At 26.7% G+C, this 18,780-nt stretch overlaps 3 protein-coding genes across 6 annotated transcripts; 2 read left to right on the top strand and 1 right to left on the bottom strand.

The window, feature by feature from the left end:
• The first annotated feature begins 34 nt into the window (after positions 1-34).
• Positions 35-5,441, top strand: LOC145948404 (uncharacterized). The gene is made up of 6 exons (XM_083058097.1): positions 35-1,742; positions 1,912-2,136; positions 3,178-3,300; positions 4,131-4,351; positions 4,497-4,656; positions 4,765-5,441. The coding sequence occupies exons 1-6, from the start codon at positions 1,544-1,546 to the stop codon at positions 4,929-4,931; spliced, it is 1,095 nt and encodes a 364-aa protein (XP_082914223.1). The 5' UTR covers positions 35-1,543; the 3' UTR covers positions 4,932-5,441.
• Positions 5,442-10,617: 5,176 nt separating this feature from the next.
• On the top strand, positions 10,618-14,150 carry LOC145948402 (uncharacterized). Of its 2 annotated transcripts, none has more exons than XM_083058093.1 (10): positions 10,618-10,936; positions 11,016-11,220; positions 11,395-11,793; positions 11,904-12,065; positions 12,277-12,453; positions 12,729-12,866; positions 12,962-13,023; positions 13,108-13,155; positions 13,450-13,618; positions 13,884-14,150. In XM_083058093.1, the coding sequence occupies exons 1-7, from the start codon at positions 10,880-10,882 to the stop codon at positions 12,988-12,990; spliced, it is 1,167 nt and encodes a 388-aa protein (XP_082914219.1). In that variant the 5' UTR covers positions 10,618-10,879; the 3' UTR covers positions 12,991-13,023; positions 13,108-13,155; positions 13,450-13,618; positions 13,884-14,150. The 2 variants fall into 2 exon arrangements, with proteins under 2 accessions (XP_082914219.1, XP_082914218.1); XM_083058092.1 differs by having other exon boundaries at positions 13,108-13,327.
• Positions 14,151-14,616: 466 nt separating this feature from the next.
• LOC145948403 (glutamyl aminopeptidase-like) lies at positions 14,617-17,085 on the bottom strand. Of its 3 annotated transcripts, none has more exons than XM_083058095.1 (5): positions 17,000-17,085; positions 15,950-16,139; positions 15,634-15,871; positions 14,857-15,120; positions 14,617-14,792 (listed from the first exon to the last, which is right to left on the bottom strand). In XM_083058095.1, exons 2-5 carry the CDS (start codon positions 16,113-16,115, stop codon positions 14,786-14,788), a joined length of 675 nt encoding a protein of 224 aa, XP_082914221.1. In that variant the 5' UTR covers positions 16,116-16,139; positions 17,000-17,085; the 3' UTR covers positions 14,617-14,785. The 3 variants fall into 3 exon arrangements, with proteins under 3 accessions (XP_082914221.1, XP_082914222.1, XP_082914220.1); XM_083058096.1 differs by having other exon boundaries at positions 15,634-15,841; XM_083058094.1 differs by having other exon boundaries at positions 15,634-16,139.
• Between the last annotated feature and the right edge of the window lie 1,695 nt (positions 17,086-18,780).

Here is an 18,780-nt window from a genome sequence, read left to right as displayed (position 1 = left end):
AGACTTTGTTAATGAATGTATTTATCTATCAGCTAACGGTATATCAATCAATTCTTGTAAATATAATTTTCGAGTTTTAATGTTAATTTGCGATTCACCCGCAAAATCATTTGCCTTATCTATTAAGCATCACACAGGCCATTTCTCATGTACGAAATGTGATCAAGAAGGAGAAATGTATCATAATGTATTATGCTTTATTGAGACTAGAAATTTTTCCAAAAGAACCGATACTTCTTTTAGAACTGCTGCTCAATCAGAGCATCATACTGGTAGAAGCTTGCTGTTAAATATACCAAACTTTAATATGATAGATAACGTACCAATTGACTATATGCATTGTCTTTTGTTAGGAGCTATGAAAAGACTTCTTTGTCACAAACGGTATGGGTGGATTCATGGTAAACCACCTTATAAATTACGAGCTCGTGATGTTAATAAAATTAGTGAAAACCTTTTAAAATTAAAACGATATATTCCTCATGAATTTTCTAGAAAGACGCGTTTTATAAATGAGTGTAAAAGATATAAGGCTACAGAATTTAGGTTTTTTTTATTATACGCTGGTCCTATAGTTTTGAAAGAGATATTATCATCCAAAATCTATAATCACTTCATTACATTAAGTCTTGCAAGTTCTTTAATGATAAGTGAATATTATTCAAAACTTGAAAACTATGTAATATATGCTCATAATTTGATGGAACATTTTATTTGTCAATCCATAAAAATTAATGGTCCAGATTTTGTATCGCATAACATACATAATCTTTTACATTTAAGTGATTGTGTAAAACTGTATGGTGCACTTGACAACTTCAGCGCATTTCCTTTCGAGAATTATATGCAGCAATTAAAAAAAAAGATTCGCAAATCTGCTCAACCTCTGCAACAAATTATTCATCGTACAACTGAAGAATATAATATTACTCAATGTACAAATATCACAGAAAATGATTCTTCTGCGAAACTATTAATGGAACATTTTGACGGACCACTGATAAATAATTGTACATCTCCGCAATACAGAAAAGCACAGATAGATAATTATTGTTTAAATATTTTAAAAATAGCCGATAGATTCGTAGAGTTAAAAACCAACGTTATTATCGAAATTAAAAACTTTGCTTCGTATAAAAATTCTGTATGCTTAATAGGTTATCGATATAGCAAGCAAGAACATTTTTATTCTAAACCATATTCATCATCTTTGCTTAATATTCAATATATAAAAAAAGATAAAAACATACTTGAAATGTGGAATATCGAATTTATAAAAAGAAAATTAGTAGTACTACCATACAAAAAAAAATTAATCTCATTTCCTTTATTACATGCATAATTTTATAATTTTATAATTTATTATTTTTAACCATAAATATAAGTACATTGCTATTATTATTGATATTAATAATTAAAATTTATTAGAGTTGTAATGTTTAATTATAAAAAATTGCAAAAATTAATATTAGATTGCTAAATTTATAAACATATTTGAATGTACATAATATAAAATAATTAGTTTAGTTATAAAATATCCAAGATGACCTGGTACGTTGTAAAATTTGATGATGAGGACACAGTTGAAGCTGTACCTGACATATGGTACATGAAAAAAAATTCACAATGCTATTGGCCACCTGAAGGCACTGCAAAACATATTATAGTAGACTTTATAAAAAAAAAGCAATCTCCTGGAGCCGACTGGGCACTCTATGAAGCAAACCTTTTAGGCAGCTATGGTAAAATACACTTTGACACATTCTCACAGAATACTTTATATAATAAAATACTCCTAAAATGTTTATACGTAAAATGTTAATACATTTAGTATAATACACTAAATGTATTAACATTTTACGAAATTTGTATGGATCGATTTTTTATTGTTTTTAATTTTGTTTTTTATAGACAATTATAAAATAGCACAAAAAAAAGCCAATAAAGCTAAAAACACAAATAATCTCTCCTCTAATAACGAAGAATTGAAAAGGAAATATAGACGTAGAAGGAGCACGAAAAAAAGCCATCATAAAGAATCTGAAAATGAATATGAATTATCCTCTGAAACCGAAGTATCCTCGGATAATGTTATATATCCTGTTCCAACTCCAATAGAAAAAACTCAATTAAGTGGTAAGTAATATAAGCAACAATCATACAATATTATACATATATTTGTAAGACAAGAATTCTATTTTAATATTTCATTAATAATTTTTTGTATAATAAAAATAAAAAAACTCAAAAATTAAATAATGAAAAATACAAAAATAGGGCAAGAGCTTCAGCAAGGTGTTCGTGCAAAATTGTACTTTCTTACTTTCTTACTTTAAGAATTACACAATCTACAAATTGATGATATCAGTAAAACTATGAATCTTTTATTAAGAAGTAAAAGTAATGAGTGGCAGAACTTATCATTGCATGAAGATGTTTTAGATATCACATTTCCAGTAAATGAGAATTCTTTAACTCTAGAAGACTTGTTAGATTCTGAACATAAGTAATGATTGGTAAAGTATATTTGATTATAAATTGATTATAAAAACGTTTTAATGTGAATTATTTAAATTATATAAAACTTTTTGGTAAACGTTTCTGTCCGATATCAGACCTTCAGTAACATAAAAATTATAATAAATTCTACGCCGTAATTATAAACATAATTGTCGCCATAATGTATGTCAAATTAATCATTAATTTTATTAATACTATATCATTCTGTCGCCTATTGATAACACAGTCAAATGTTTTTGTCAAAACGATAGACTCAATCGATATTATTTATATAATTACGGCAGAATTTTGTTATAATTAGTATGTTGCTGAAGAAGGTCTACTATCAAACAGAAACGCGTTTAACCAAGTAATGAAGTAACATTTTGCGCGAACACTTTGCTGTGGCTTTTGTTCTATTTTTATATTTGTAATTATTTTTTATATCAATGCTTTTTAATATTCTGTTTGTGCATATAGTACAGAAAAAAAATATTTAATCTATTCATCAGAAATAATGAAATAAAGATGTACAAAGATGATTTCTTTAAAAATATACAATATTTTTTCATACATTTTATTAGTATACTTTGTTTTTCTGTCTCAAAAGTTAAAAAGTCTCAAAGAAATATCCAATGATATGTAAAAAGAGTAACGTTCAATCATTATTTTTTGAAGGGATTAATGTCACTGACAAAAATGATCAGTTGAAAGCTTCTACCTCTGTTACTACGTCTAATAAGTCTGAAAATCTATCTGCAGTATCACAGCAGCCTACTTCGACTCTTCAACAGAATAATGGTAAGATTAAATTTGTACATGTAATAATGAAAATAAGATTAATTTTTTTTGTAGTACCACTAATTTTCTTTTGATAAATTTGATATTCCATATTTTAAACAAGTTTTTCTCTTTTTTTATATATTAAATATTAAGTAAAGATGATAAATATGGTTTAAAAATGATCTTGTTGTATCGATATCCTATTAAGGCTTTTGGGTACTCGCTGTGACCATGTTGAATCGTAACGTCAGAAGCAAGAAGTGTCACGTTGAGAATTCATAGATGTCATTTTTGGATAAATAAATATTTTGATACAATACCACTTCAGATGGCTTTAACGTACTTTTAAAATACCTCGAAAACTATGCTTTTCTCTTGATAGCCAATCAACAACTGTAAAATGATCGTAATATCAGACTTTGTAATATGGAATAGCTGTGCATGTGCAAGACTGAACGGACTAGGACTTTATATAGCTATTTTTTACAGCTGTTGACTGATTATAAAGGGAAAAAGATAATTTTCGAGGTATCTTAAGAGTATGCTAAAGTCAGGTGTGAAATGTTGTTTTATCAAAATATATCTTTTCATTTAAAAATGGCATCTAAGAATTTTTGTTTTCTCGCCTCTGACGTCACAATTTTGACATGGCCGGAGATGTACAATTATTTATCAGTGGTCTGTCAAAATGTTCTATTAATAGTTTCACAAAACAATCATTTTCTGCAATATTTGTATATTGAGTATTTTGTAATATGTGTTATTTTTTCTATACTATGCGTAAATAAATTATATTATTTTTGAAGGAAGTGTTGCTATATAATTTATAATCGATGTTTTTATTTCAGAATATCAAAAACGAATTCTAAGAGAATTACACATTCTAAGTTTAAAAATGGACGATATTGTTGAAAGTATGAGTCTTTTATTAAAAAGTAAAAGAAATGAATCGCAAGACTTAACTTCGCATGAAGAAATTCTAGATATCACACGATCATTTCCGGTAAATGAGAATTCTTTAGCTCTATTAGAAAACTGGTTGATAGACTCTGAACATAAGAAACTATTGGTAAGAATTTTTAAGTACGATATATTTGATTATAAAAATGTTTCAATTTAAACAATTAAATTAATATAAAAAATTATTCAATATTTAAGTCTTTATTTTACAATTTTTCAATTAAAGAAATTAAATAATCTTTTTATAATGGCAGTCGCAACATTTAAGTCGTATTGGAGGTAGTAACGTTAAAGAGATTGTACGGAGAATTATGTATCATGTATTTACTAACGAAGTTGGTATGATTTACTCTTGGGAAGGAGCAAAGAAAAAGAAAATCTTCAAGGATTTAGCTGTAGCATCTACTATTTTCTGTAAATTAAAAACCATTAAGTTATAATAATACAATTATAATAATAATCATACAATTAAAATTTTGCAAAACTTTTTACTTTAATATAATTTGTGATAATCTTTTGCAGCTGCCGTACGACTCAATAAGAATACTAATGATTGCACAAATGCAGAAATTATAAGTTTTATAAAAGCATGGCTTGTAAGGAGCAAAGATCGTTTTAATAATAACAAAAATAAACCTGCAACTACTCAAGACGTTAATGAGAACCCGCAGATCAGTAACGGAGAGTAGTCTTAAAATATTTAAAACACACTACTCATATGATGGCAGCTATGGTATAGAATAGAGAGTAAAAATAGTACAAAAGTTTCTATTATTTTTAATAATTCTTTGTTTCTTCGCGTACGTTCACTGTACGTATTATATTTACACACAATGAATTTTGTTTTAATTTACTAATATTTACGGTTCTGATAAAAAATATTAATATATTCCTATATTATTCCTGTATTATTAGATTTTTTATTAATAATTTCTAACATACATATGTTGTAGTAATATATTCATATATTGTAGTAATCTTAATTACACTTTTGCGTTATTCAAGTATTTTATTTTCATACATATGTGTTAATATTATTTAAAAAAAGTGTATAGAAGTTGCCATATCTTGCGCTTTAGTTTTAAAATTACAGTTTTGTTATAAAAATACATATGTACCTTATGACTAACTAATATGCATCTTATGCTCATTTCATATACGTGCAATAAATACAATTTTTTTATTACTTCTAAGTTTAACTTTTGTGTTATTTATTCTCTTGCAATAATCTTTTATATAACTTTGTTGAAATAAACATTTAGTTTGTATATAATACGTACGTGCATGGCGTGTACATTATATGTATAGAAGATGTGCATAATACATGCATAGAATGTATATAATACTCGTATGGCGTGTGTACATAATATGTGCGTAGCACGTATGTGACATGTCCAGAATGTCTTCATTTTAAATGATCCACTTGAATATTTCTTAGGGAGTATTTTAGGGGAAAATATTTCAGACAAAAGTTATAGAGTTTAGAGGGAAGTGCTTAATAGTGATCTAAATTTTTAATTACGGTCATTTACTAAAGTCATTTACAGGTCAATTTTGTTTTTAAAAGAAACTGTCAATTATATTTTATATTAATCGATTCTTTGTTATATTCTGTGTAAAAAATTACAAGCGTATTTATAAGATATTTTATGTTTTATAGTTTGACATTTGGTCAATTTTTTAATAATTTCTTACATAAAATGTAACAAAGAATCGATTTATATAAAAAAATTGTAGGAGTTTCCTAAAAAGAAATTGATCTCTATATATATGATCTTGGTAAATGAACGTAATTCAAAATTTAAGTCACCATTAAGTATTTCCTTCTAAACTCTACAACTTTTGAAATATTTTCCCCTAAAATGCTGTCCCTAAGAAATATTCAAGTAAATCATTTAAAATGGAACATTTTGGATATGTTACGTATGTGCTACATGCACATATAATACGTGCGTGGCATGTACATAATATGTATATACATCCTATGCATGTCTTACGCACATTCTATGTATATATTATGTATACATTCTATATACATGATATGCACGTATTATTTTCATCTTATGCATGTGCCATGTACATCTTATGTACATATTATGTACATATGCTATGCACGTATTATGTACAGCCTATGTACATTCTGTACATGTGTCATGTACATCTTATATACATATTATGTACATGATATGTACATATTATGTATATCCTGTGTACATCCTATGCATGTGCCATGTACATCTTATATACATATTATGTATATGCTATGTACGTATTATGTATATCCTATGTACATCCTATGCATGTATTATGTATATCTTATGTACATATTATGTACATGCTATGCACGTATTATGTATATCCTATGTACGTGCATAAAAATTAAATGTACATGCATGAAGTATATACATAGAATGTGTTTTTTCATGTACATATGTATATTTTTATGACATTCCATGTACATGCGCTGGGGGTACTATTGCATTTACATTTCATATACATTGGATGTACGCTGTAATACATGTGTATATATTATGTATATACAATATAAATAAATGTATATGAAATGTATATACATTGTATATCAAATTGTTTTGTGGGTATTGTTCAGACAAAATTTAAAGTTTGGTCTGTCATTTGCTGCACTCCAGCAACGCTGCATTAGTTGGTATAACAAGGATGGACAGTTGAGAAGCATCTGCAATCTGCCTCCCGTGCGTACATAATCCATCACTTGGAGATTAGTTCTGGTAGAGTACGGTTGCTCACCTAACGATGTAATCTCCCACATTAGTACTCCAAATGATCAAACATCGCTATAAGAAGTAAATATTCCGTCCACTAAGGATTCCTGTGCCATCCAACGAACAGGAAGCAGATCTTCTCCTTCCTAAAATATAATTTCAATAAAGTTAGATCTTCTATTCTAATTATCAATTTTTTAAATAAGTATTCTTAAGCAAAAAACGTTTACTAATATTTTGCATTATACATTATATACATAAATGAATATTGGAGAAATATATATGAAAATATATAAATAGTTTTAATTTTTCTTAAATTCAATTTGACTTAAAGATATACAATAATATTATAAAGACGCAACAATAGAAAAATACTTTCAAAAAGTTTCATCTTTTTTAATTAATTATATCTACCTTGCGGTAATAGTCATCCCTGTAAATATCTCTGGCAAGTCCGAAATCACCGATTTTGACGATACGATTCTCGCGATCTCTCGCAGACACTAAGCAATTTCGGTACGCGAGATCTCTATGCACAAAGCGCAGCTCTTCCAAATAACAACAGCCTCGCGCAACATCTTCGCAAATGGCGAGCAAGTCGTGTAGACGCAAAGCGTGTAAATCAGAAGGTTCCCAAGGAGAACAGAAATGTCAAAATGATGTCAATTTGACAAATTTATGTCATTTTTTGATCATTGAAATCTCGATCTCGGAAATGACTAAAAAATGACTTTTTATATTGACTTATTTTTGATCTTTTTAATTTTTAGAAAATGTGATGTATATTTCTCAGCTGTGTATATATATGCTTATTATTATAAAGATGTTTAAAAGTAATCATTTTCCATATTCAGATATTGTTGCAGTTCGCAGAAGAGTCTATTATAGTTACTGATTAAAAACTGAATTGCTGATTAAAATATTATTTTAAGCGACTTACGTCTTAAATTTGCGTCTTAATTATTTTTTTCAGTTATAACATTGACAAATTATATTTATTTTTTTTTTAATACAATAATAATTTTTTATCATTAAAAAATAATTAATTAATAATTTATTTTAATGTGGAATATACTTTATTTTTTCAAAGTATTTATTATTTTTAATATATATATATATAATTTTTTATTAGTGAGTGCTCAGTGTACGGTGTTGTGTTATTTAAAAGTTGTATTCATATTTCGTGCCTGCGCTGTTAGCGCATATCACGAATGCATTGCGACAGTGCGACACGTACGACTTGCGATAGTGAGCTTGCACGATCTTGTTCGCAAGTTCGCTAGACATTTTTGTTGAAGGCGTATTAGTGATTTCAGAAGTTATATAATAAAGAAGTGATTTTTTAAAAAGTGATTTTAATTTTAATTGTTGAAGAAGGGGGAGGTCTACAGAAGATAAAATTAAAATGTCGAAAGTCTAAGAAAGAGGTAAGACTCTCGATTGCGTTACTTCTTTTTCCTGGTATGTACTAAATGTTGCACGTAAAAATTTATTAAGATCATTATCTTCCTATTTATCTATTCGTTCCTTGTGACACATTTCTTTTTATTACAACACTAACCTATTTTTTCAATAAAATACTTTGTCATTTTTATAGGTTATATTACACTTGATCTCAAATGTTTAATATTGTATGTATTTATTTATCAATGAGAGGTGGTAATATTATAATGTAGGATAACACTATAAACATTTCACTAAATAATAAGTATTAATAAAAGGTAAATGTTCAATTTGTTTTTATTAAATTTTAAGAAACATATGCATGCACCTATTAATATATTTGATTTTTTGCTTATAAACACAAAATATACAGTCGCATACTCAACTTTAAATGAATTACTTTTTAATTATATGAATTGTAATGTTTAATATATTTTATTTTGGGCTATAGATCTTCATGAAAAGAAAATTATATGCTCAGGCTTCTAAAGCCAATGCTAAACGTTTCCGTGAAGCTGAAATTGAGGATCAATTGATTGAGATGGAAAATATATTAAATGGAGCATGCTCTAATCCCTCTCATGTTTTACCTGCTGTGCACATTGAAGAAAACCATAATGTTCAGGATAATGATTTAATTGTAGAAGACGTATTACATAATCCACCAAATCATGAAATTGAAGATGCTGAATATAGTGAACACAGCAGTAGTGATGAAGCAGAAAACGAATGTAATATTGAATATTTGAGAAATCGTCCTATTAATGACATAGAGGCATATTTATTGAACTTTTTAACAGAATGGGGTGTTCGAGATGTATCATTCAAAAAAATGGATAAGCTTTTAGCAGGATTGCGAGTTATTTTCCCTGGTTTGCCAAAATCATATAAAACAATTCTTCATACTCTTCGTACTGTGAATATTAAAGAAGTTGGTCAAGGTCTAATGTGGTATAAGGGTATAAAAGTTAACCTTGATGAAATATTAACTGAAGACTATTTGCAAAATAAAAATCAAATTATGGATATTAATATCGATGGTGTTCAATTATATAAGAGTGCAGATGATCAATTTTGGCCAATTTTAGGTTGCCTTAATGGTGACAAATTTCCTTTTATAATCGGTGTATGGTATGGGCATTCAAAGCCTGATGATTTAGAAGGATATTTATCGGATTATATTGAAGAAGTTAAAAATTTGACTATTAATGGTTATGAATTTAATGGTGAAAATATTATTTTTAGTATAGGTAATTATATTTTAGATGCCCCAGCTAGACAATTTATTAAGGGCATTCACAATCATAACAGTACATTTTGCTGTGAAAAATGCACAGTTAAAGGTGTTAGACATAGAAATCGTCAAGTGTTTTTATATGATAATGCATCTCTACGTACGGATGAATCATTTAAAAACAGAAATCAACCAGAACATCATAAGTACACTTCACCTTTAGAACGAAATTTACAATGTGGAATGGTGTCCACGTTCAGACTTGATCCGATGCATCTCGTGTATGCAGGAATTTTTAAGCGATGGTTACAGTTTCTCTTTGGAATCATTGTAACAATGGGCAAAATTAATAACAGAGCTAAATCTCAATTGTCTCTAGAAATGTTACGTTGTAGTCCTTGGGTGCCTATAGAATTCAATCGTCGACCTCGATCTTTTTATGAAATATCTAAGTATAAAGCAACAGAATTCAGACGCATCTTATTGTACGATGGTGTGCGAATCTTTAAGAACACGCTACCTCCTAACACATATAAGAATTACTTACTTCTACATAGTGGAATATATATACTGTCCAGTCCAACTCTAGTGCAAAATCCAATTATGCTCAATGCTGCTCAAGAAATTTTAAAAGAATTTATAAAGCACTCGTCTCAGATTTTTGATAAATGTTTCGTTGTTTATAACGTTCATTGTTTAATTCATTTAGTCGATGAATGCCGAAATCATGGAAGTTTGGAATCATTTAGTGCTTTTAAGTATGAAAATTTTATGGGCATTATGAAACGACATTTGAGATCTACTTACAAGCCTTTACACCAATTAATTAGACGTGATGCAGAAACCAAAGGACGGTTTGTTACAAAAAAAAAGACAGATGAGCCCAATAAAATTTTGTTGAAAAATCAATATAATGGAGATAACCATTTTGAGGGAGAACAGTTTCAGACTGTTTTACATAATGTTACTCTTACTAAGAACGAAGCAAACAGCTGTTTTAAAACTAAATGTGGAGATATTGTAATCTTGGACAATGTTATCCGAACACCTCAGAATCGAATTTTCCTAATAGGATATAAGTTTATAGAACAAGAAGATTATTATAATTTTCCTATCCCATCTTCTGAACTTGGAATTATGAAAGTATCTCGTTTACAAAGTCACAGAACGGCTTATAAAATTAAACATTTTCTTTGTAAATGTGTTCTTTTTCCTGATAATGAGGAAACATTTGTATGCATTTCTCTTGTACATTGCAACACTCAGTAGAATACCAGTAAGAACTTTTATTTTTTAATTATATTTTATTTTACAAGTTATTGATTTGCAGCCTAATATTTTATTGTTCTTTTCAGTTCGCAGTTGTGGAATTTGATGATTCATGTGATGAATCTCAAACACTAATAGAAGTAATTCCTTCCAAATGGTTATTTGATAATAATACTAAATGCAAGTATCCATCTAAAAAAGATAAGCTTAAAACTACTCGTTTGGTCATGTCAAAAATAGATCCAGGACAGGATTGGGATATTTATAATCTTCAATTTCATCATTACTATAGTAAGTGTGTAACTTTCGGAGATGTATTATCATATATTTTGTGTTTGAATATAAGTTCTTTTAGTACCAATATACAATATACTTAAAATGTAACTACATTTTGTTTCATTAAAAAATGAGTTTTAGTATCATGTGTATTTTATGTTATATCTTTACGCATTTTCTCACTTGCAGGTACCTACAATACTGCTCTGAAAGCAGCCAAAACTGTTTTAGAGGGAGAAGTTGCTCAAACAGAAGCAGAAACAGATTATACTCAACCAAGAAAAAGAAAGAAGAACAGAAGATACATATCATCTTCATCAAATGATGAAGAAGTAGATGAGTCTCTATCAAATGTTCCTCATGGTACAAGTAGTGAAGTACCTGCACCAGATTCTCGTCTTTCAAATAAATTGAAAGTACTTCTTAAAAATAAATCTATGAAAACATCAGCTATATGTCAACAAAAAGAAACATCTGTTGGAAAATTATTCTCTCGTAATGAGTCACGTGTTAAATCTTCAAGCCTTTTAAAGTCAACTAATACATCAAACAAAAGTCCGATACAGCAGCATTCTTCACAAAATAAGGGTATGTCCATATTCTTATTTCGTGAGTTATTTTTGTTTCTATAATTTTAATAACAATCTTTTTATAATCTTTTATAATTTTGTAATCTTACAGTCTTTTTATCATTTTAGTTACACAAGAAAAATATTTATCTCCTAAAGACTGTAACACACAAATGTCAGAAAAATTTGTGACCGCAGAGCCATCGCAATCAAAAAAAACCAAACCTCTCAATAAATTGCACAACATTTTTTCACATTTAAACAAAGAAAATTGTCGTAATTCTTTTAATAGTAAGTTACTTAATTTCTAAATAATAGTGATTTTCCATGTTAATTATATATATATTGTATATATATATATATATATATATATATATATATATATAATATACATATATTATATATTGTATTATATTATATTTGTATTAATTATTATATAAATTATATAAATTCCGTTTCTCTTTTTTGTTTCTTGCATAATTGATTTTGTGGACTGTTACAGTTTTTGAAAAAAGTTCATCTCAATTAACTTTGGATTATAATGAACAATCTGTAATATCAGACAGTTCTTCGACGAGTACTGTGTCTGTACATGTACATGATGATATCTCAAAGAGAAAACAAAATGCTTTCTTAAGAGACGATAACAAAGAAAAGTCATCTCCGGCCTTTGATGATTGTAAGTGAATTGAACATTTTTTTTTATCACAATTTTCTGAGTGCACTTGCATTTAAATTAGAATTATATGTATATATTGCATTTGCAATATATATATATATATATATATATATATATATATATCTCAATTGTATAGTTTTTTTAAATTAAGTTAAAATTTTATATGAATTGATTTCATAAATATAAAATAATTTGTAAATTTTTTTTACTACATTTTATTATGTCTTATTCAATCACTAATGGAAATAAAAATAACAATTCTAATTTTGATTCAGATGATAAAAACAACAATGATTACAACGAGAATTTTACAAAAGATAGAAGTGAATCTAGTGTTTCAAGAGATGAAGAAAGAACTTTAACGCCAATGGATAATAGCAATAGATCATCTCGAAATTCACCACCATTGCAAGGTAATATGATTTTCCCAATAATCTCACTTTTGAGAAGTGGTTTTGCACATTACTTTTTTCCTAATATATATTAATATATATTATATTTATTTTAGTTTATCGAATGCAGATCGTGATTTGCTGACGACGACATTAAGCTATTTGAAGAAGCTTCATGGTAATGATTTTTTTTGTACTAATTTATATAACTGCAGTTATTACGTATGATACATTTTCTGATCATTAATTTATATTTTCGTAGGACCGGTTGTATCTAATCTTGATAGAGATTTGCTTCGAGATGTATCAAGTAAGCTTGACATAGTACTAATGAACCAACGTCGCATCTTAAATGAAATATTTCCTGGAGAAGCTGTGATAGAGAGACCTGAAAATTGCCCCCCCCCCTTCCATTGCGAGATGAGAAGTCATTTCAAACATTTAACGAATTTTTAAAAGATAAAATTGCTTTTTCTCAATTTGTAAGTATAGTTGATCTTTTTGGGTATTATTATTTATATATTTTCTCATATATGAACTCTTCTTTTTAGCATTTATTTCTTTCTTTAAAAGTCAGCTTGTTGAAGATATTTGTTTATTTCAGATCAACTACCTTAATGCACATATTGTTGATGATTCTGACCAGTGGAATGCTGCTATTCGTCTCATGTCCATCGTATTACACAATGAGCTTGCAAGACAAATTAGTTGGAAAGGAACTAAGGGAGTGAAAATCTCTTTTTATGGAACTAGAATCAAAGAAGCTTTGTTTTGTAAGTTTTTCTATAATTTTTTCTTATTTTTAAGATATTAAGTCCTCTGATTAATCATTGTCATGTATTAAATTATGAAAAACGAGAGATTACATGAACTTTTCCTTTCTTTTTCTTGCAAATTAATTTATTTCAGTGATCAAAGAAATCAAAGAATTACTAGAAAGACTTACGTGATTTTTCGTTTTTAACTTAACACAATATTCAATATAATTGCAATAAAATTAAAAGATCACTTTTTTATTTCTTGTCCATTTCTGTTTAGGTGCCATAATGAGCCGTTTTAAAAATGAATCATTGAAAACAGCTGAGGAGTCTATGAAGCGCTGGTTGAATACTTCTGGTCAACGTAAATGAAAGAATGATAATTTTTACTGTGCAATGTTTTTAAAAGTGATATTTATATTCTCTACTATATACTTTAATATTAACTACTTTAATATATTCTACTATTACTGTGCAATAATAACGTTTATAAATGATATTATTTGTAACATGTAATATTATTTGTGATATTAATAATAAATGTATCATAAACAGTAAAATATGTTTATTAATTACTATCTTAATGTCTCTAGCAATAATTTTGAACAGTCAAAAAGGAATGTCAAAATTACGTCATTGTGAACATCAAGACAACATCAAAATTTTATACAATTTGATGTCATTTTGACGAACTAAAATTTGACCATATTTATACATCAATTTGACATCATTTTGACATTTCTGTTCTCCTTGGGATTAAAACTTAAACTATATAATAATCCAATTAATTTTAAATTGATTTTTTGAATTTATAAATAAATAAATGTAGCTATATTACATGATAAATACATATAAATGTAGTTATTCTATAATTATAGGGTTATATGTACATGTATTATTGTCATTTATTAAAATTACTTATGAAAATTACTTTAAGCATTAATACATAAATTTCTGACGTATTAAATTCTTTCTAAATAAATTCTTTACATGTATTATTGTCATTTATTAAAATTACTTTAAGCATCAATACATATATTTCTAACGTATTAAATTAATATGACGTTATAAATTTCTTTCTAAAATAACCGGGAAATTTTGTCATAAATCTCTCTCTAATTAAGCTTCTACAAATTCTAACAATAACCGTATAAAAATGCATGTCTTTGTATTTTTTTAATTTTAAAAGCTGAAAATAAAATATATTTTAATAAGTTATAATCATTATTGTGTTTCTTAAATGTATGTATTACTCGTAAAATAGCAGTCCCCAAATTTGCATGACTTTGTCTCTGAAATTCGGAATAACGACATAATCCACTTTAGGGCCTCTCTTCAAGATCTCCCAATTGTCTTCCAAATATATGGTTACATTTCCGACAACATCTCGCGCAAATTCAATGTAAGGTACCAAGTGCGATGGCCACCACGTATTGATCATTATTTTCTCAGAATAAGAATCGTATCTAGTGGGATCTGAAGATATCATATCAGACGTCATCAGAACGTTACATCGTCTACAAACATCCGAGGGCACATATGAAAATGCGTAACCATCGTGTCATTAACCGTATATTGATACTTTCGTATTGGCATATTCGACAAAACTTTGTATCCACTATCATGTTCTACTGTGATGTTAAAGAAGGACTGAAATGTCAGCATGTCCAAACAGGGAAATAATTGTCGGGTTTCTGTGGATTTCTGGAATAATGTTGCGACGAACCTACATTTTTATGACAAATTTTTAACTATTGTTGGTACAGAAATATTAAAGATCGCAGAAGGTATAAATGCGATTAATAAACAGAGTTTGAGAAATATAATGTTTTGTAACATTTATTTTATTATCTTATTATTAGAGGCAAGTATGCTAAATTGTATAAAGTAAATATTAAAATTGCAGTAAAACTATCAAAGAAATGACAAAATGTTTTTATTTGTTTTAAATTATATATATATTTAATTTAAATAATAACTCATTTTTTAAATATATCTTATTATATATATATTATATATATAATACTCACTTTTTATCTTCATTCTCGTGTGTGTACCAAGTTTGTGTAAACTCTATCGTATCATTAATATAGTTTGAAAACTTAGCATGTAGAGTATAAACTCCGCATTCCAAGTTATTTTCAGGCAACGATTGTTCGGCAAAATCAAGAACGACAATATCCTTATTATGGCTATATGAAAGCTTTGGTACATAGATTATTCCACTGTCGGACGACTCTAAATTTACCTTTGTTATATTCATATATTCTGATATGAGTAAAGTTATGTATCGTGTTGCAGAATTGACATAAACAGTAATATTGGATTCTCCATGGGATACGTAACCTGGCATCAGCGATATCTTCAAATAATAATGAAGCGGTACCAGACGATTCAACGGTCGAAATTCAGTCTCATCATGCCATATATTTCTCGCATTTTCATCGATAGAAAAAGCCATTGTCATTACAAAAATGTATAATAAAGTATTCAATGACAATTTTAGAAACATCTTGCCAAATCTCGTTTCAGATATCTGCAAAAACATTTCCTTGCTAAGAGTAAGTAAAACAGAAAACGGAAGCAGAGAGCAAGTTAATGCAAAAAATGCAAAACTGATCGATCAGTCAGAAAAGGGAAACGTATTAAAAAATATTACAGAAATTTTTAAAAAATATACGCAATCTATTTAAATAATTCTTCACTTTTATAAAGTATTTCTATATAATATATGAAATTATACATTTAAGTATAAAATATGTATAAAATAATTCCATTTAATAACTGGACTTCTTTGGAGTTTATAATGCTTGTTACCAATAAGTTATTATCACCTGGTTTATGTGTCACGTGTAAGTAATGTATACTTTGAAGAAACGGATAATAAACATGTTGATGTTAAGTTAAATTAAAATTTTGTCGATATATGTTCCATCAGCAAATCAAACAAAATAATGCAAACTTTTCATTTTTACTTTTATTATTGTATAAGCATTTCTCTAAGAAAGTAAATTAATATCCATTGGGCTTATATTTTTTTTATATTTATTACATATTTAATTTAATATATGAGAAAGTATTGATTTTAGATATCTATTAAGGAAAAAATATATCAAGGCTTAATCCATTTTTTATTTTTAATTTTTCTTATTATGTATTAAAATGATCAAAAAATAAAAAGATGTTACATCTAAATCTGTTTTCATGTTTTCATGTTATATGCAATATGAAAAATAATAAAGATAATTATTGAAATAAAAAAAACATTTAAACGTTTACTTAAACATTGCATAAAATATCTTTTAGAAATTGAAAACTCTAAGATAGCGAATTCTTTACTAATTTTTACATGATTATATTTAAAAGGAATATCTAAATGTTTTGTATTTGACTTACCTTAACCTATCTTTGTAGAATCACGAGCCGAATCACTTTAGCCAAAAATGAATTGCTTAATTCCGATGTTACCACTTCGAAAGATCACCGAAAACTGACGACGTTTGCGGTATGAAATACATACTCTTATGTATCAAAAGCTTCTCAAGGTTATTAATCATTTTATTCGATCGTTAGTAAATCGATAAAAGTCAATACATAATTAGAATTTTCAAGAAACACTTTGTGTCTAATACATATAAAATAATTTTCAAGAAATTTAATTAAGAAAATTGTATGTTATATGCAAACAGAATTATATTTTTTATTTTTGTCTTATTTTTATAAAGAATTATTTCTTTCCTTGTTACAACTTATTGGATAATGTATGAAATAAGTACATTATTTTACATTTTTTCTATCTTTTTCTGAATTTTTATTCTACTGTAATGTGAGAAGAATTAAAAATTTTGTTCTAATGATACGGAATCAGTAATGCAAAATTCAACTTTTTACAAGTAAATTAAATCAATGTGGCTTTCATATGAGAAACACAATTTAATTACCTTTTTACGCAGTATAAAAGTTTTATAGTAAAAACACATCTATTTAAACATCGTATTCATATTTTGAAACACAATACTTTTATAAAAAAGATTTTTTTTTTTCTTCAATATAAAACATTTTTTTCACAATTCTATTAATGTACATAAATAGAGATGTTTATACAATGAATTTTTAGAAATTGTGCACTTGTACATAATTATTTAATTTCTTTAAAAAAAATAATAGCTTTTCTTTTAATTTAATCAGTATCATTTAGTTCTTAAAGCCCTAAACAATTTTAATTTTGAAATTTAATGTGTGTTTGTAGTTAAATTAGTAACTCACACAATTTGATTAATTTTTTTATTTTATATTATCTCGATTTTTTCCTATTTTCTATAATTATCTTATTAAAACGCGCATAGTAAATAATATACCTAATTATAATTAAAAAATATTTTCAAAATGTAAATTTTATTTTTCTTTGTTTTCTTGTACTTTACCTTCCTCTTTAGGAAAGATAAAAGAAAATTACTAATGGTAATTAATATACATATACATATTTTATTCATTTATGCATTCTGGTTTTACTTTATTTATCTTATTCCATGATTAAAAAATTATAATGTGAAAAAAAATTAATATTATTGCGCAATGTCATACATATATTTAAGAAGTCATAGAAAAATGTTTTAAAAGATACGAAATAAACATATATGTAAAATTATATATTTTGGCATGTTGAAATTATAATTACATTAAAATTCGTTATTAAAATTTTCGTTATATTACAAGAAAAATAAACACCATTAATATATGTATAATATTATAAAGATATTAATAATAAAATATTAATTATTGTAAACATTAATATAAAATAGTATTGCTAATATTAATATTAACTATTACGTTATTGAATGTACTAAGTAAATATTAATAATAAATCAAATATTAATGTTTATATCCTACATGTATATTAAATTTTCTATCTTATATTTATATTATATTATTTAACATATCTTTATATTAATATTTAATAGAGTGTTATAAGTATAATTAATATACATAATATCATATACACATACATATACATATATGTATAATAAGCATTACGTAAAAATTATTAATGTTTATATAAACAATAAAACTGAATAATATATAAAAACTAATTTAACATTAAATACATTTAAACACATTTACAATATAATACAATATAATTAGAAATAATCAAGAAAATAATTGAAACCAAGTGCTCA

This window comes from Prenolepis imparis, unplaced genomic scaffold (assembly GCF_030444845.1).
Source record: "Prenolepis imparis isolate NDT839.2.m4 unplaced genomic scaffold, iyPreImpa1.0 SCAF_372, whole genome shotgun sequence".
Taxonomy (NCBI): Eukaryota; Metazoa; Arthropoda; class Insecta; order Hymenoptera; family Formicidae; genus Prenolepis; species Prenolepis imparis.
The sequence above is the reverse complement of the archived record's forward strand: the minus strand, read 5'-3'. Positions and strand labels throughout refer to the sequence as shown.

What these genes read in the sequence shown, in the direction of transcription:
- LOC145948402 (XM_083058093.1), top strand. Translation starts at nt 10,880, where the DNA reads ATGAGGAAACATTTGTATGCATTTCTCTTGTACATTGCAACACTCAGT. An exon ending in CAACACTCAGTAGAATACCA is followed by an intron (nt 10,937 to 11,015) that starts GTAAGAACTTTT and finishes TGTTCTTTTCAG; the next exon opens with TTCGCAGTTGTGGAATTTGA. An exon ending in TCAATTTCATCATTACTATA is followed by an intron (nt 11,221 to 11,394) that starts GTAAGTGTGTAA and finishes TCTCACTTGCAG; the next exon opens with GTACCTACAATACTGCTCTG.
- LOC145948404 (XM_083058097.1), top strand. Translation starts at nt 1,544, where the DNA reads ATGACCTGGTACGTTGTAAAATTTGATGATGAGGACACAGTTGAAGCT. An exon ending in AAACCTTTTAGGCAGCTATG is followed by an intron (nt 1,743 to 1,911) that starts GTAAAATACACT and finishes TGTTTTTTATAG; the next exon opens with ACAATTATAAAATAGCACAA. An exon ending in GACTCTTCAACAGAATAATG is followed by an intron (nt 3,301 to 4,130) that starts GTAAGATTAAAT and finishes TTTTTATTTCAG; the next exon opens with AATATCAAAAACGAATTCTA.
- LOC145948403 (XM_083058094.1), bottom strand. Translation starts at nt 16,115, where the DNA reads ATGTTTCTAAAATTGTCATTGAATACTTTATTATACATTTTTGTAATG. An exon ending in CACGAGAATGAAGATAAAAA is followed by an intron (nt 15,121 to 15,633) that starts GTGAGTATTATA and finishes GGATGTTTGTAG; the next exon opens with ACGATGTAACGTTCTGATGA.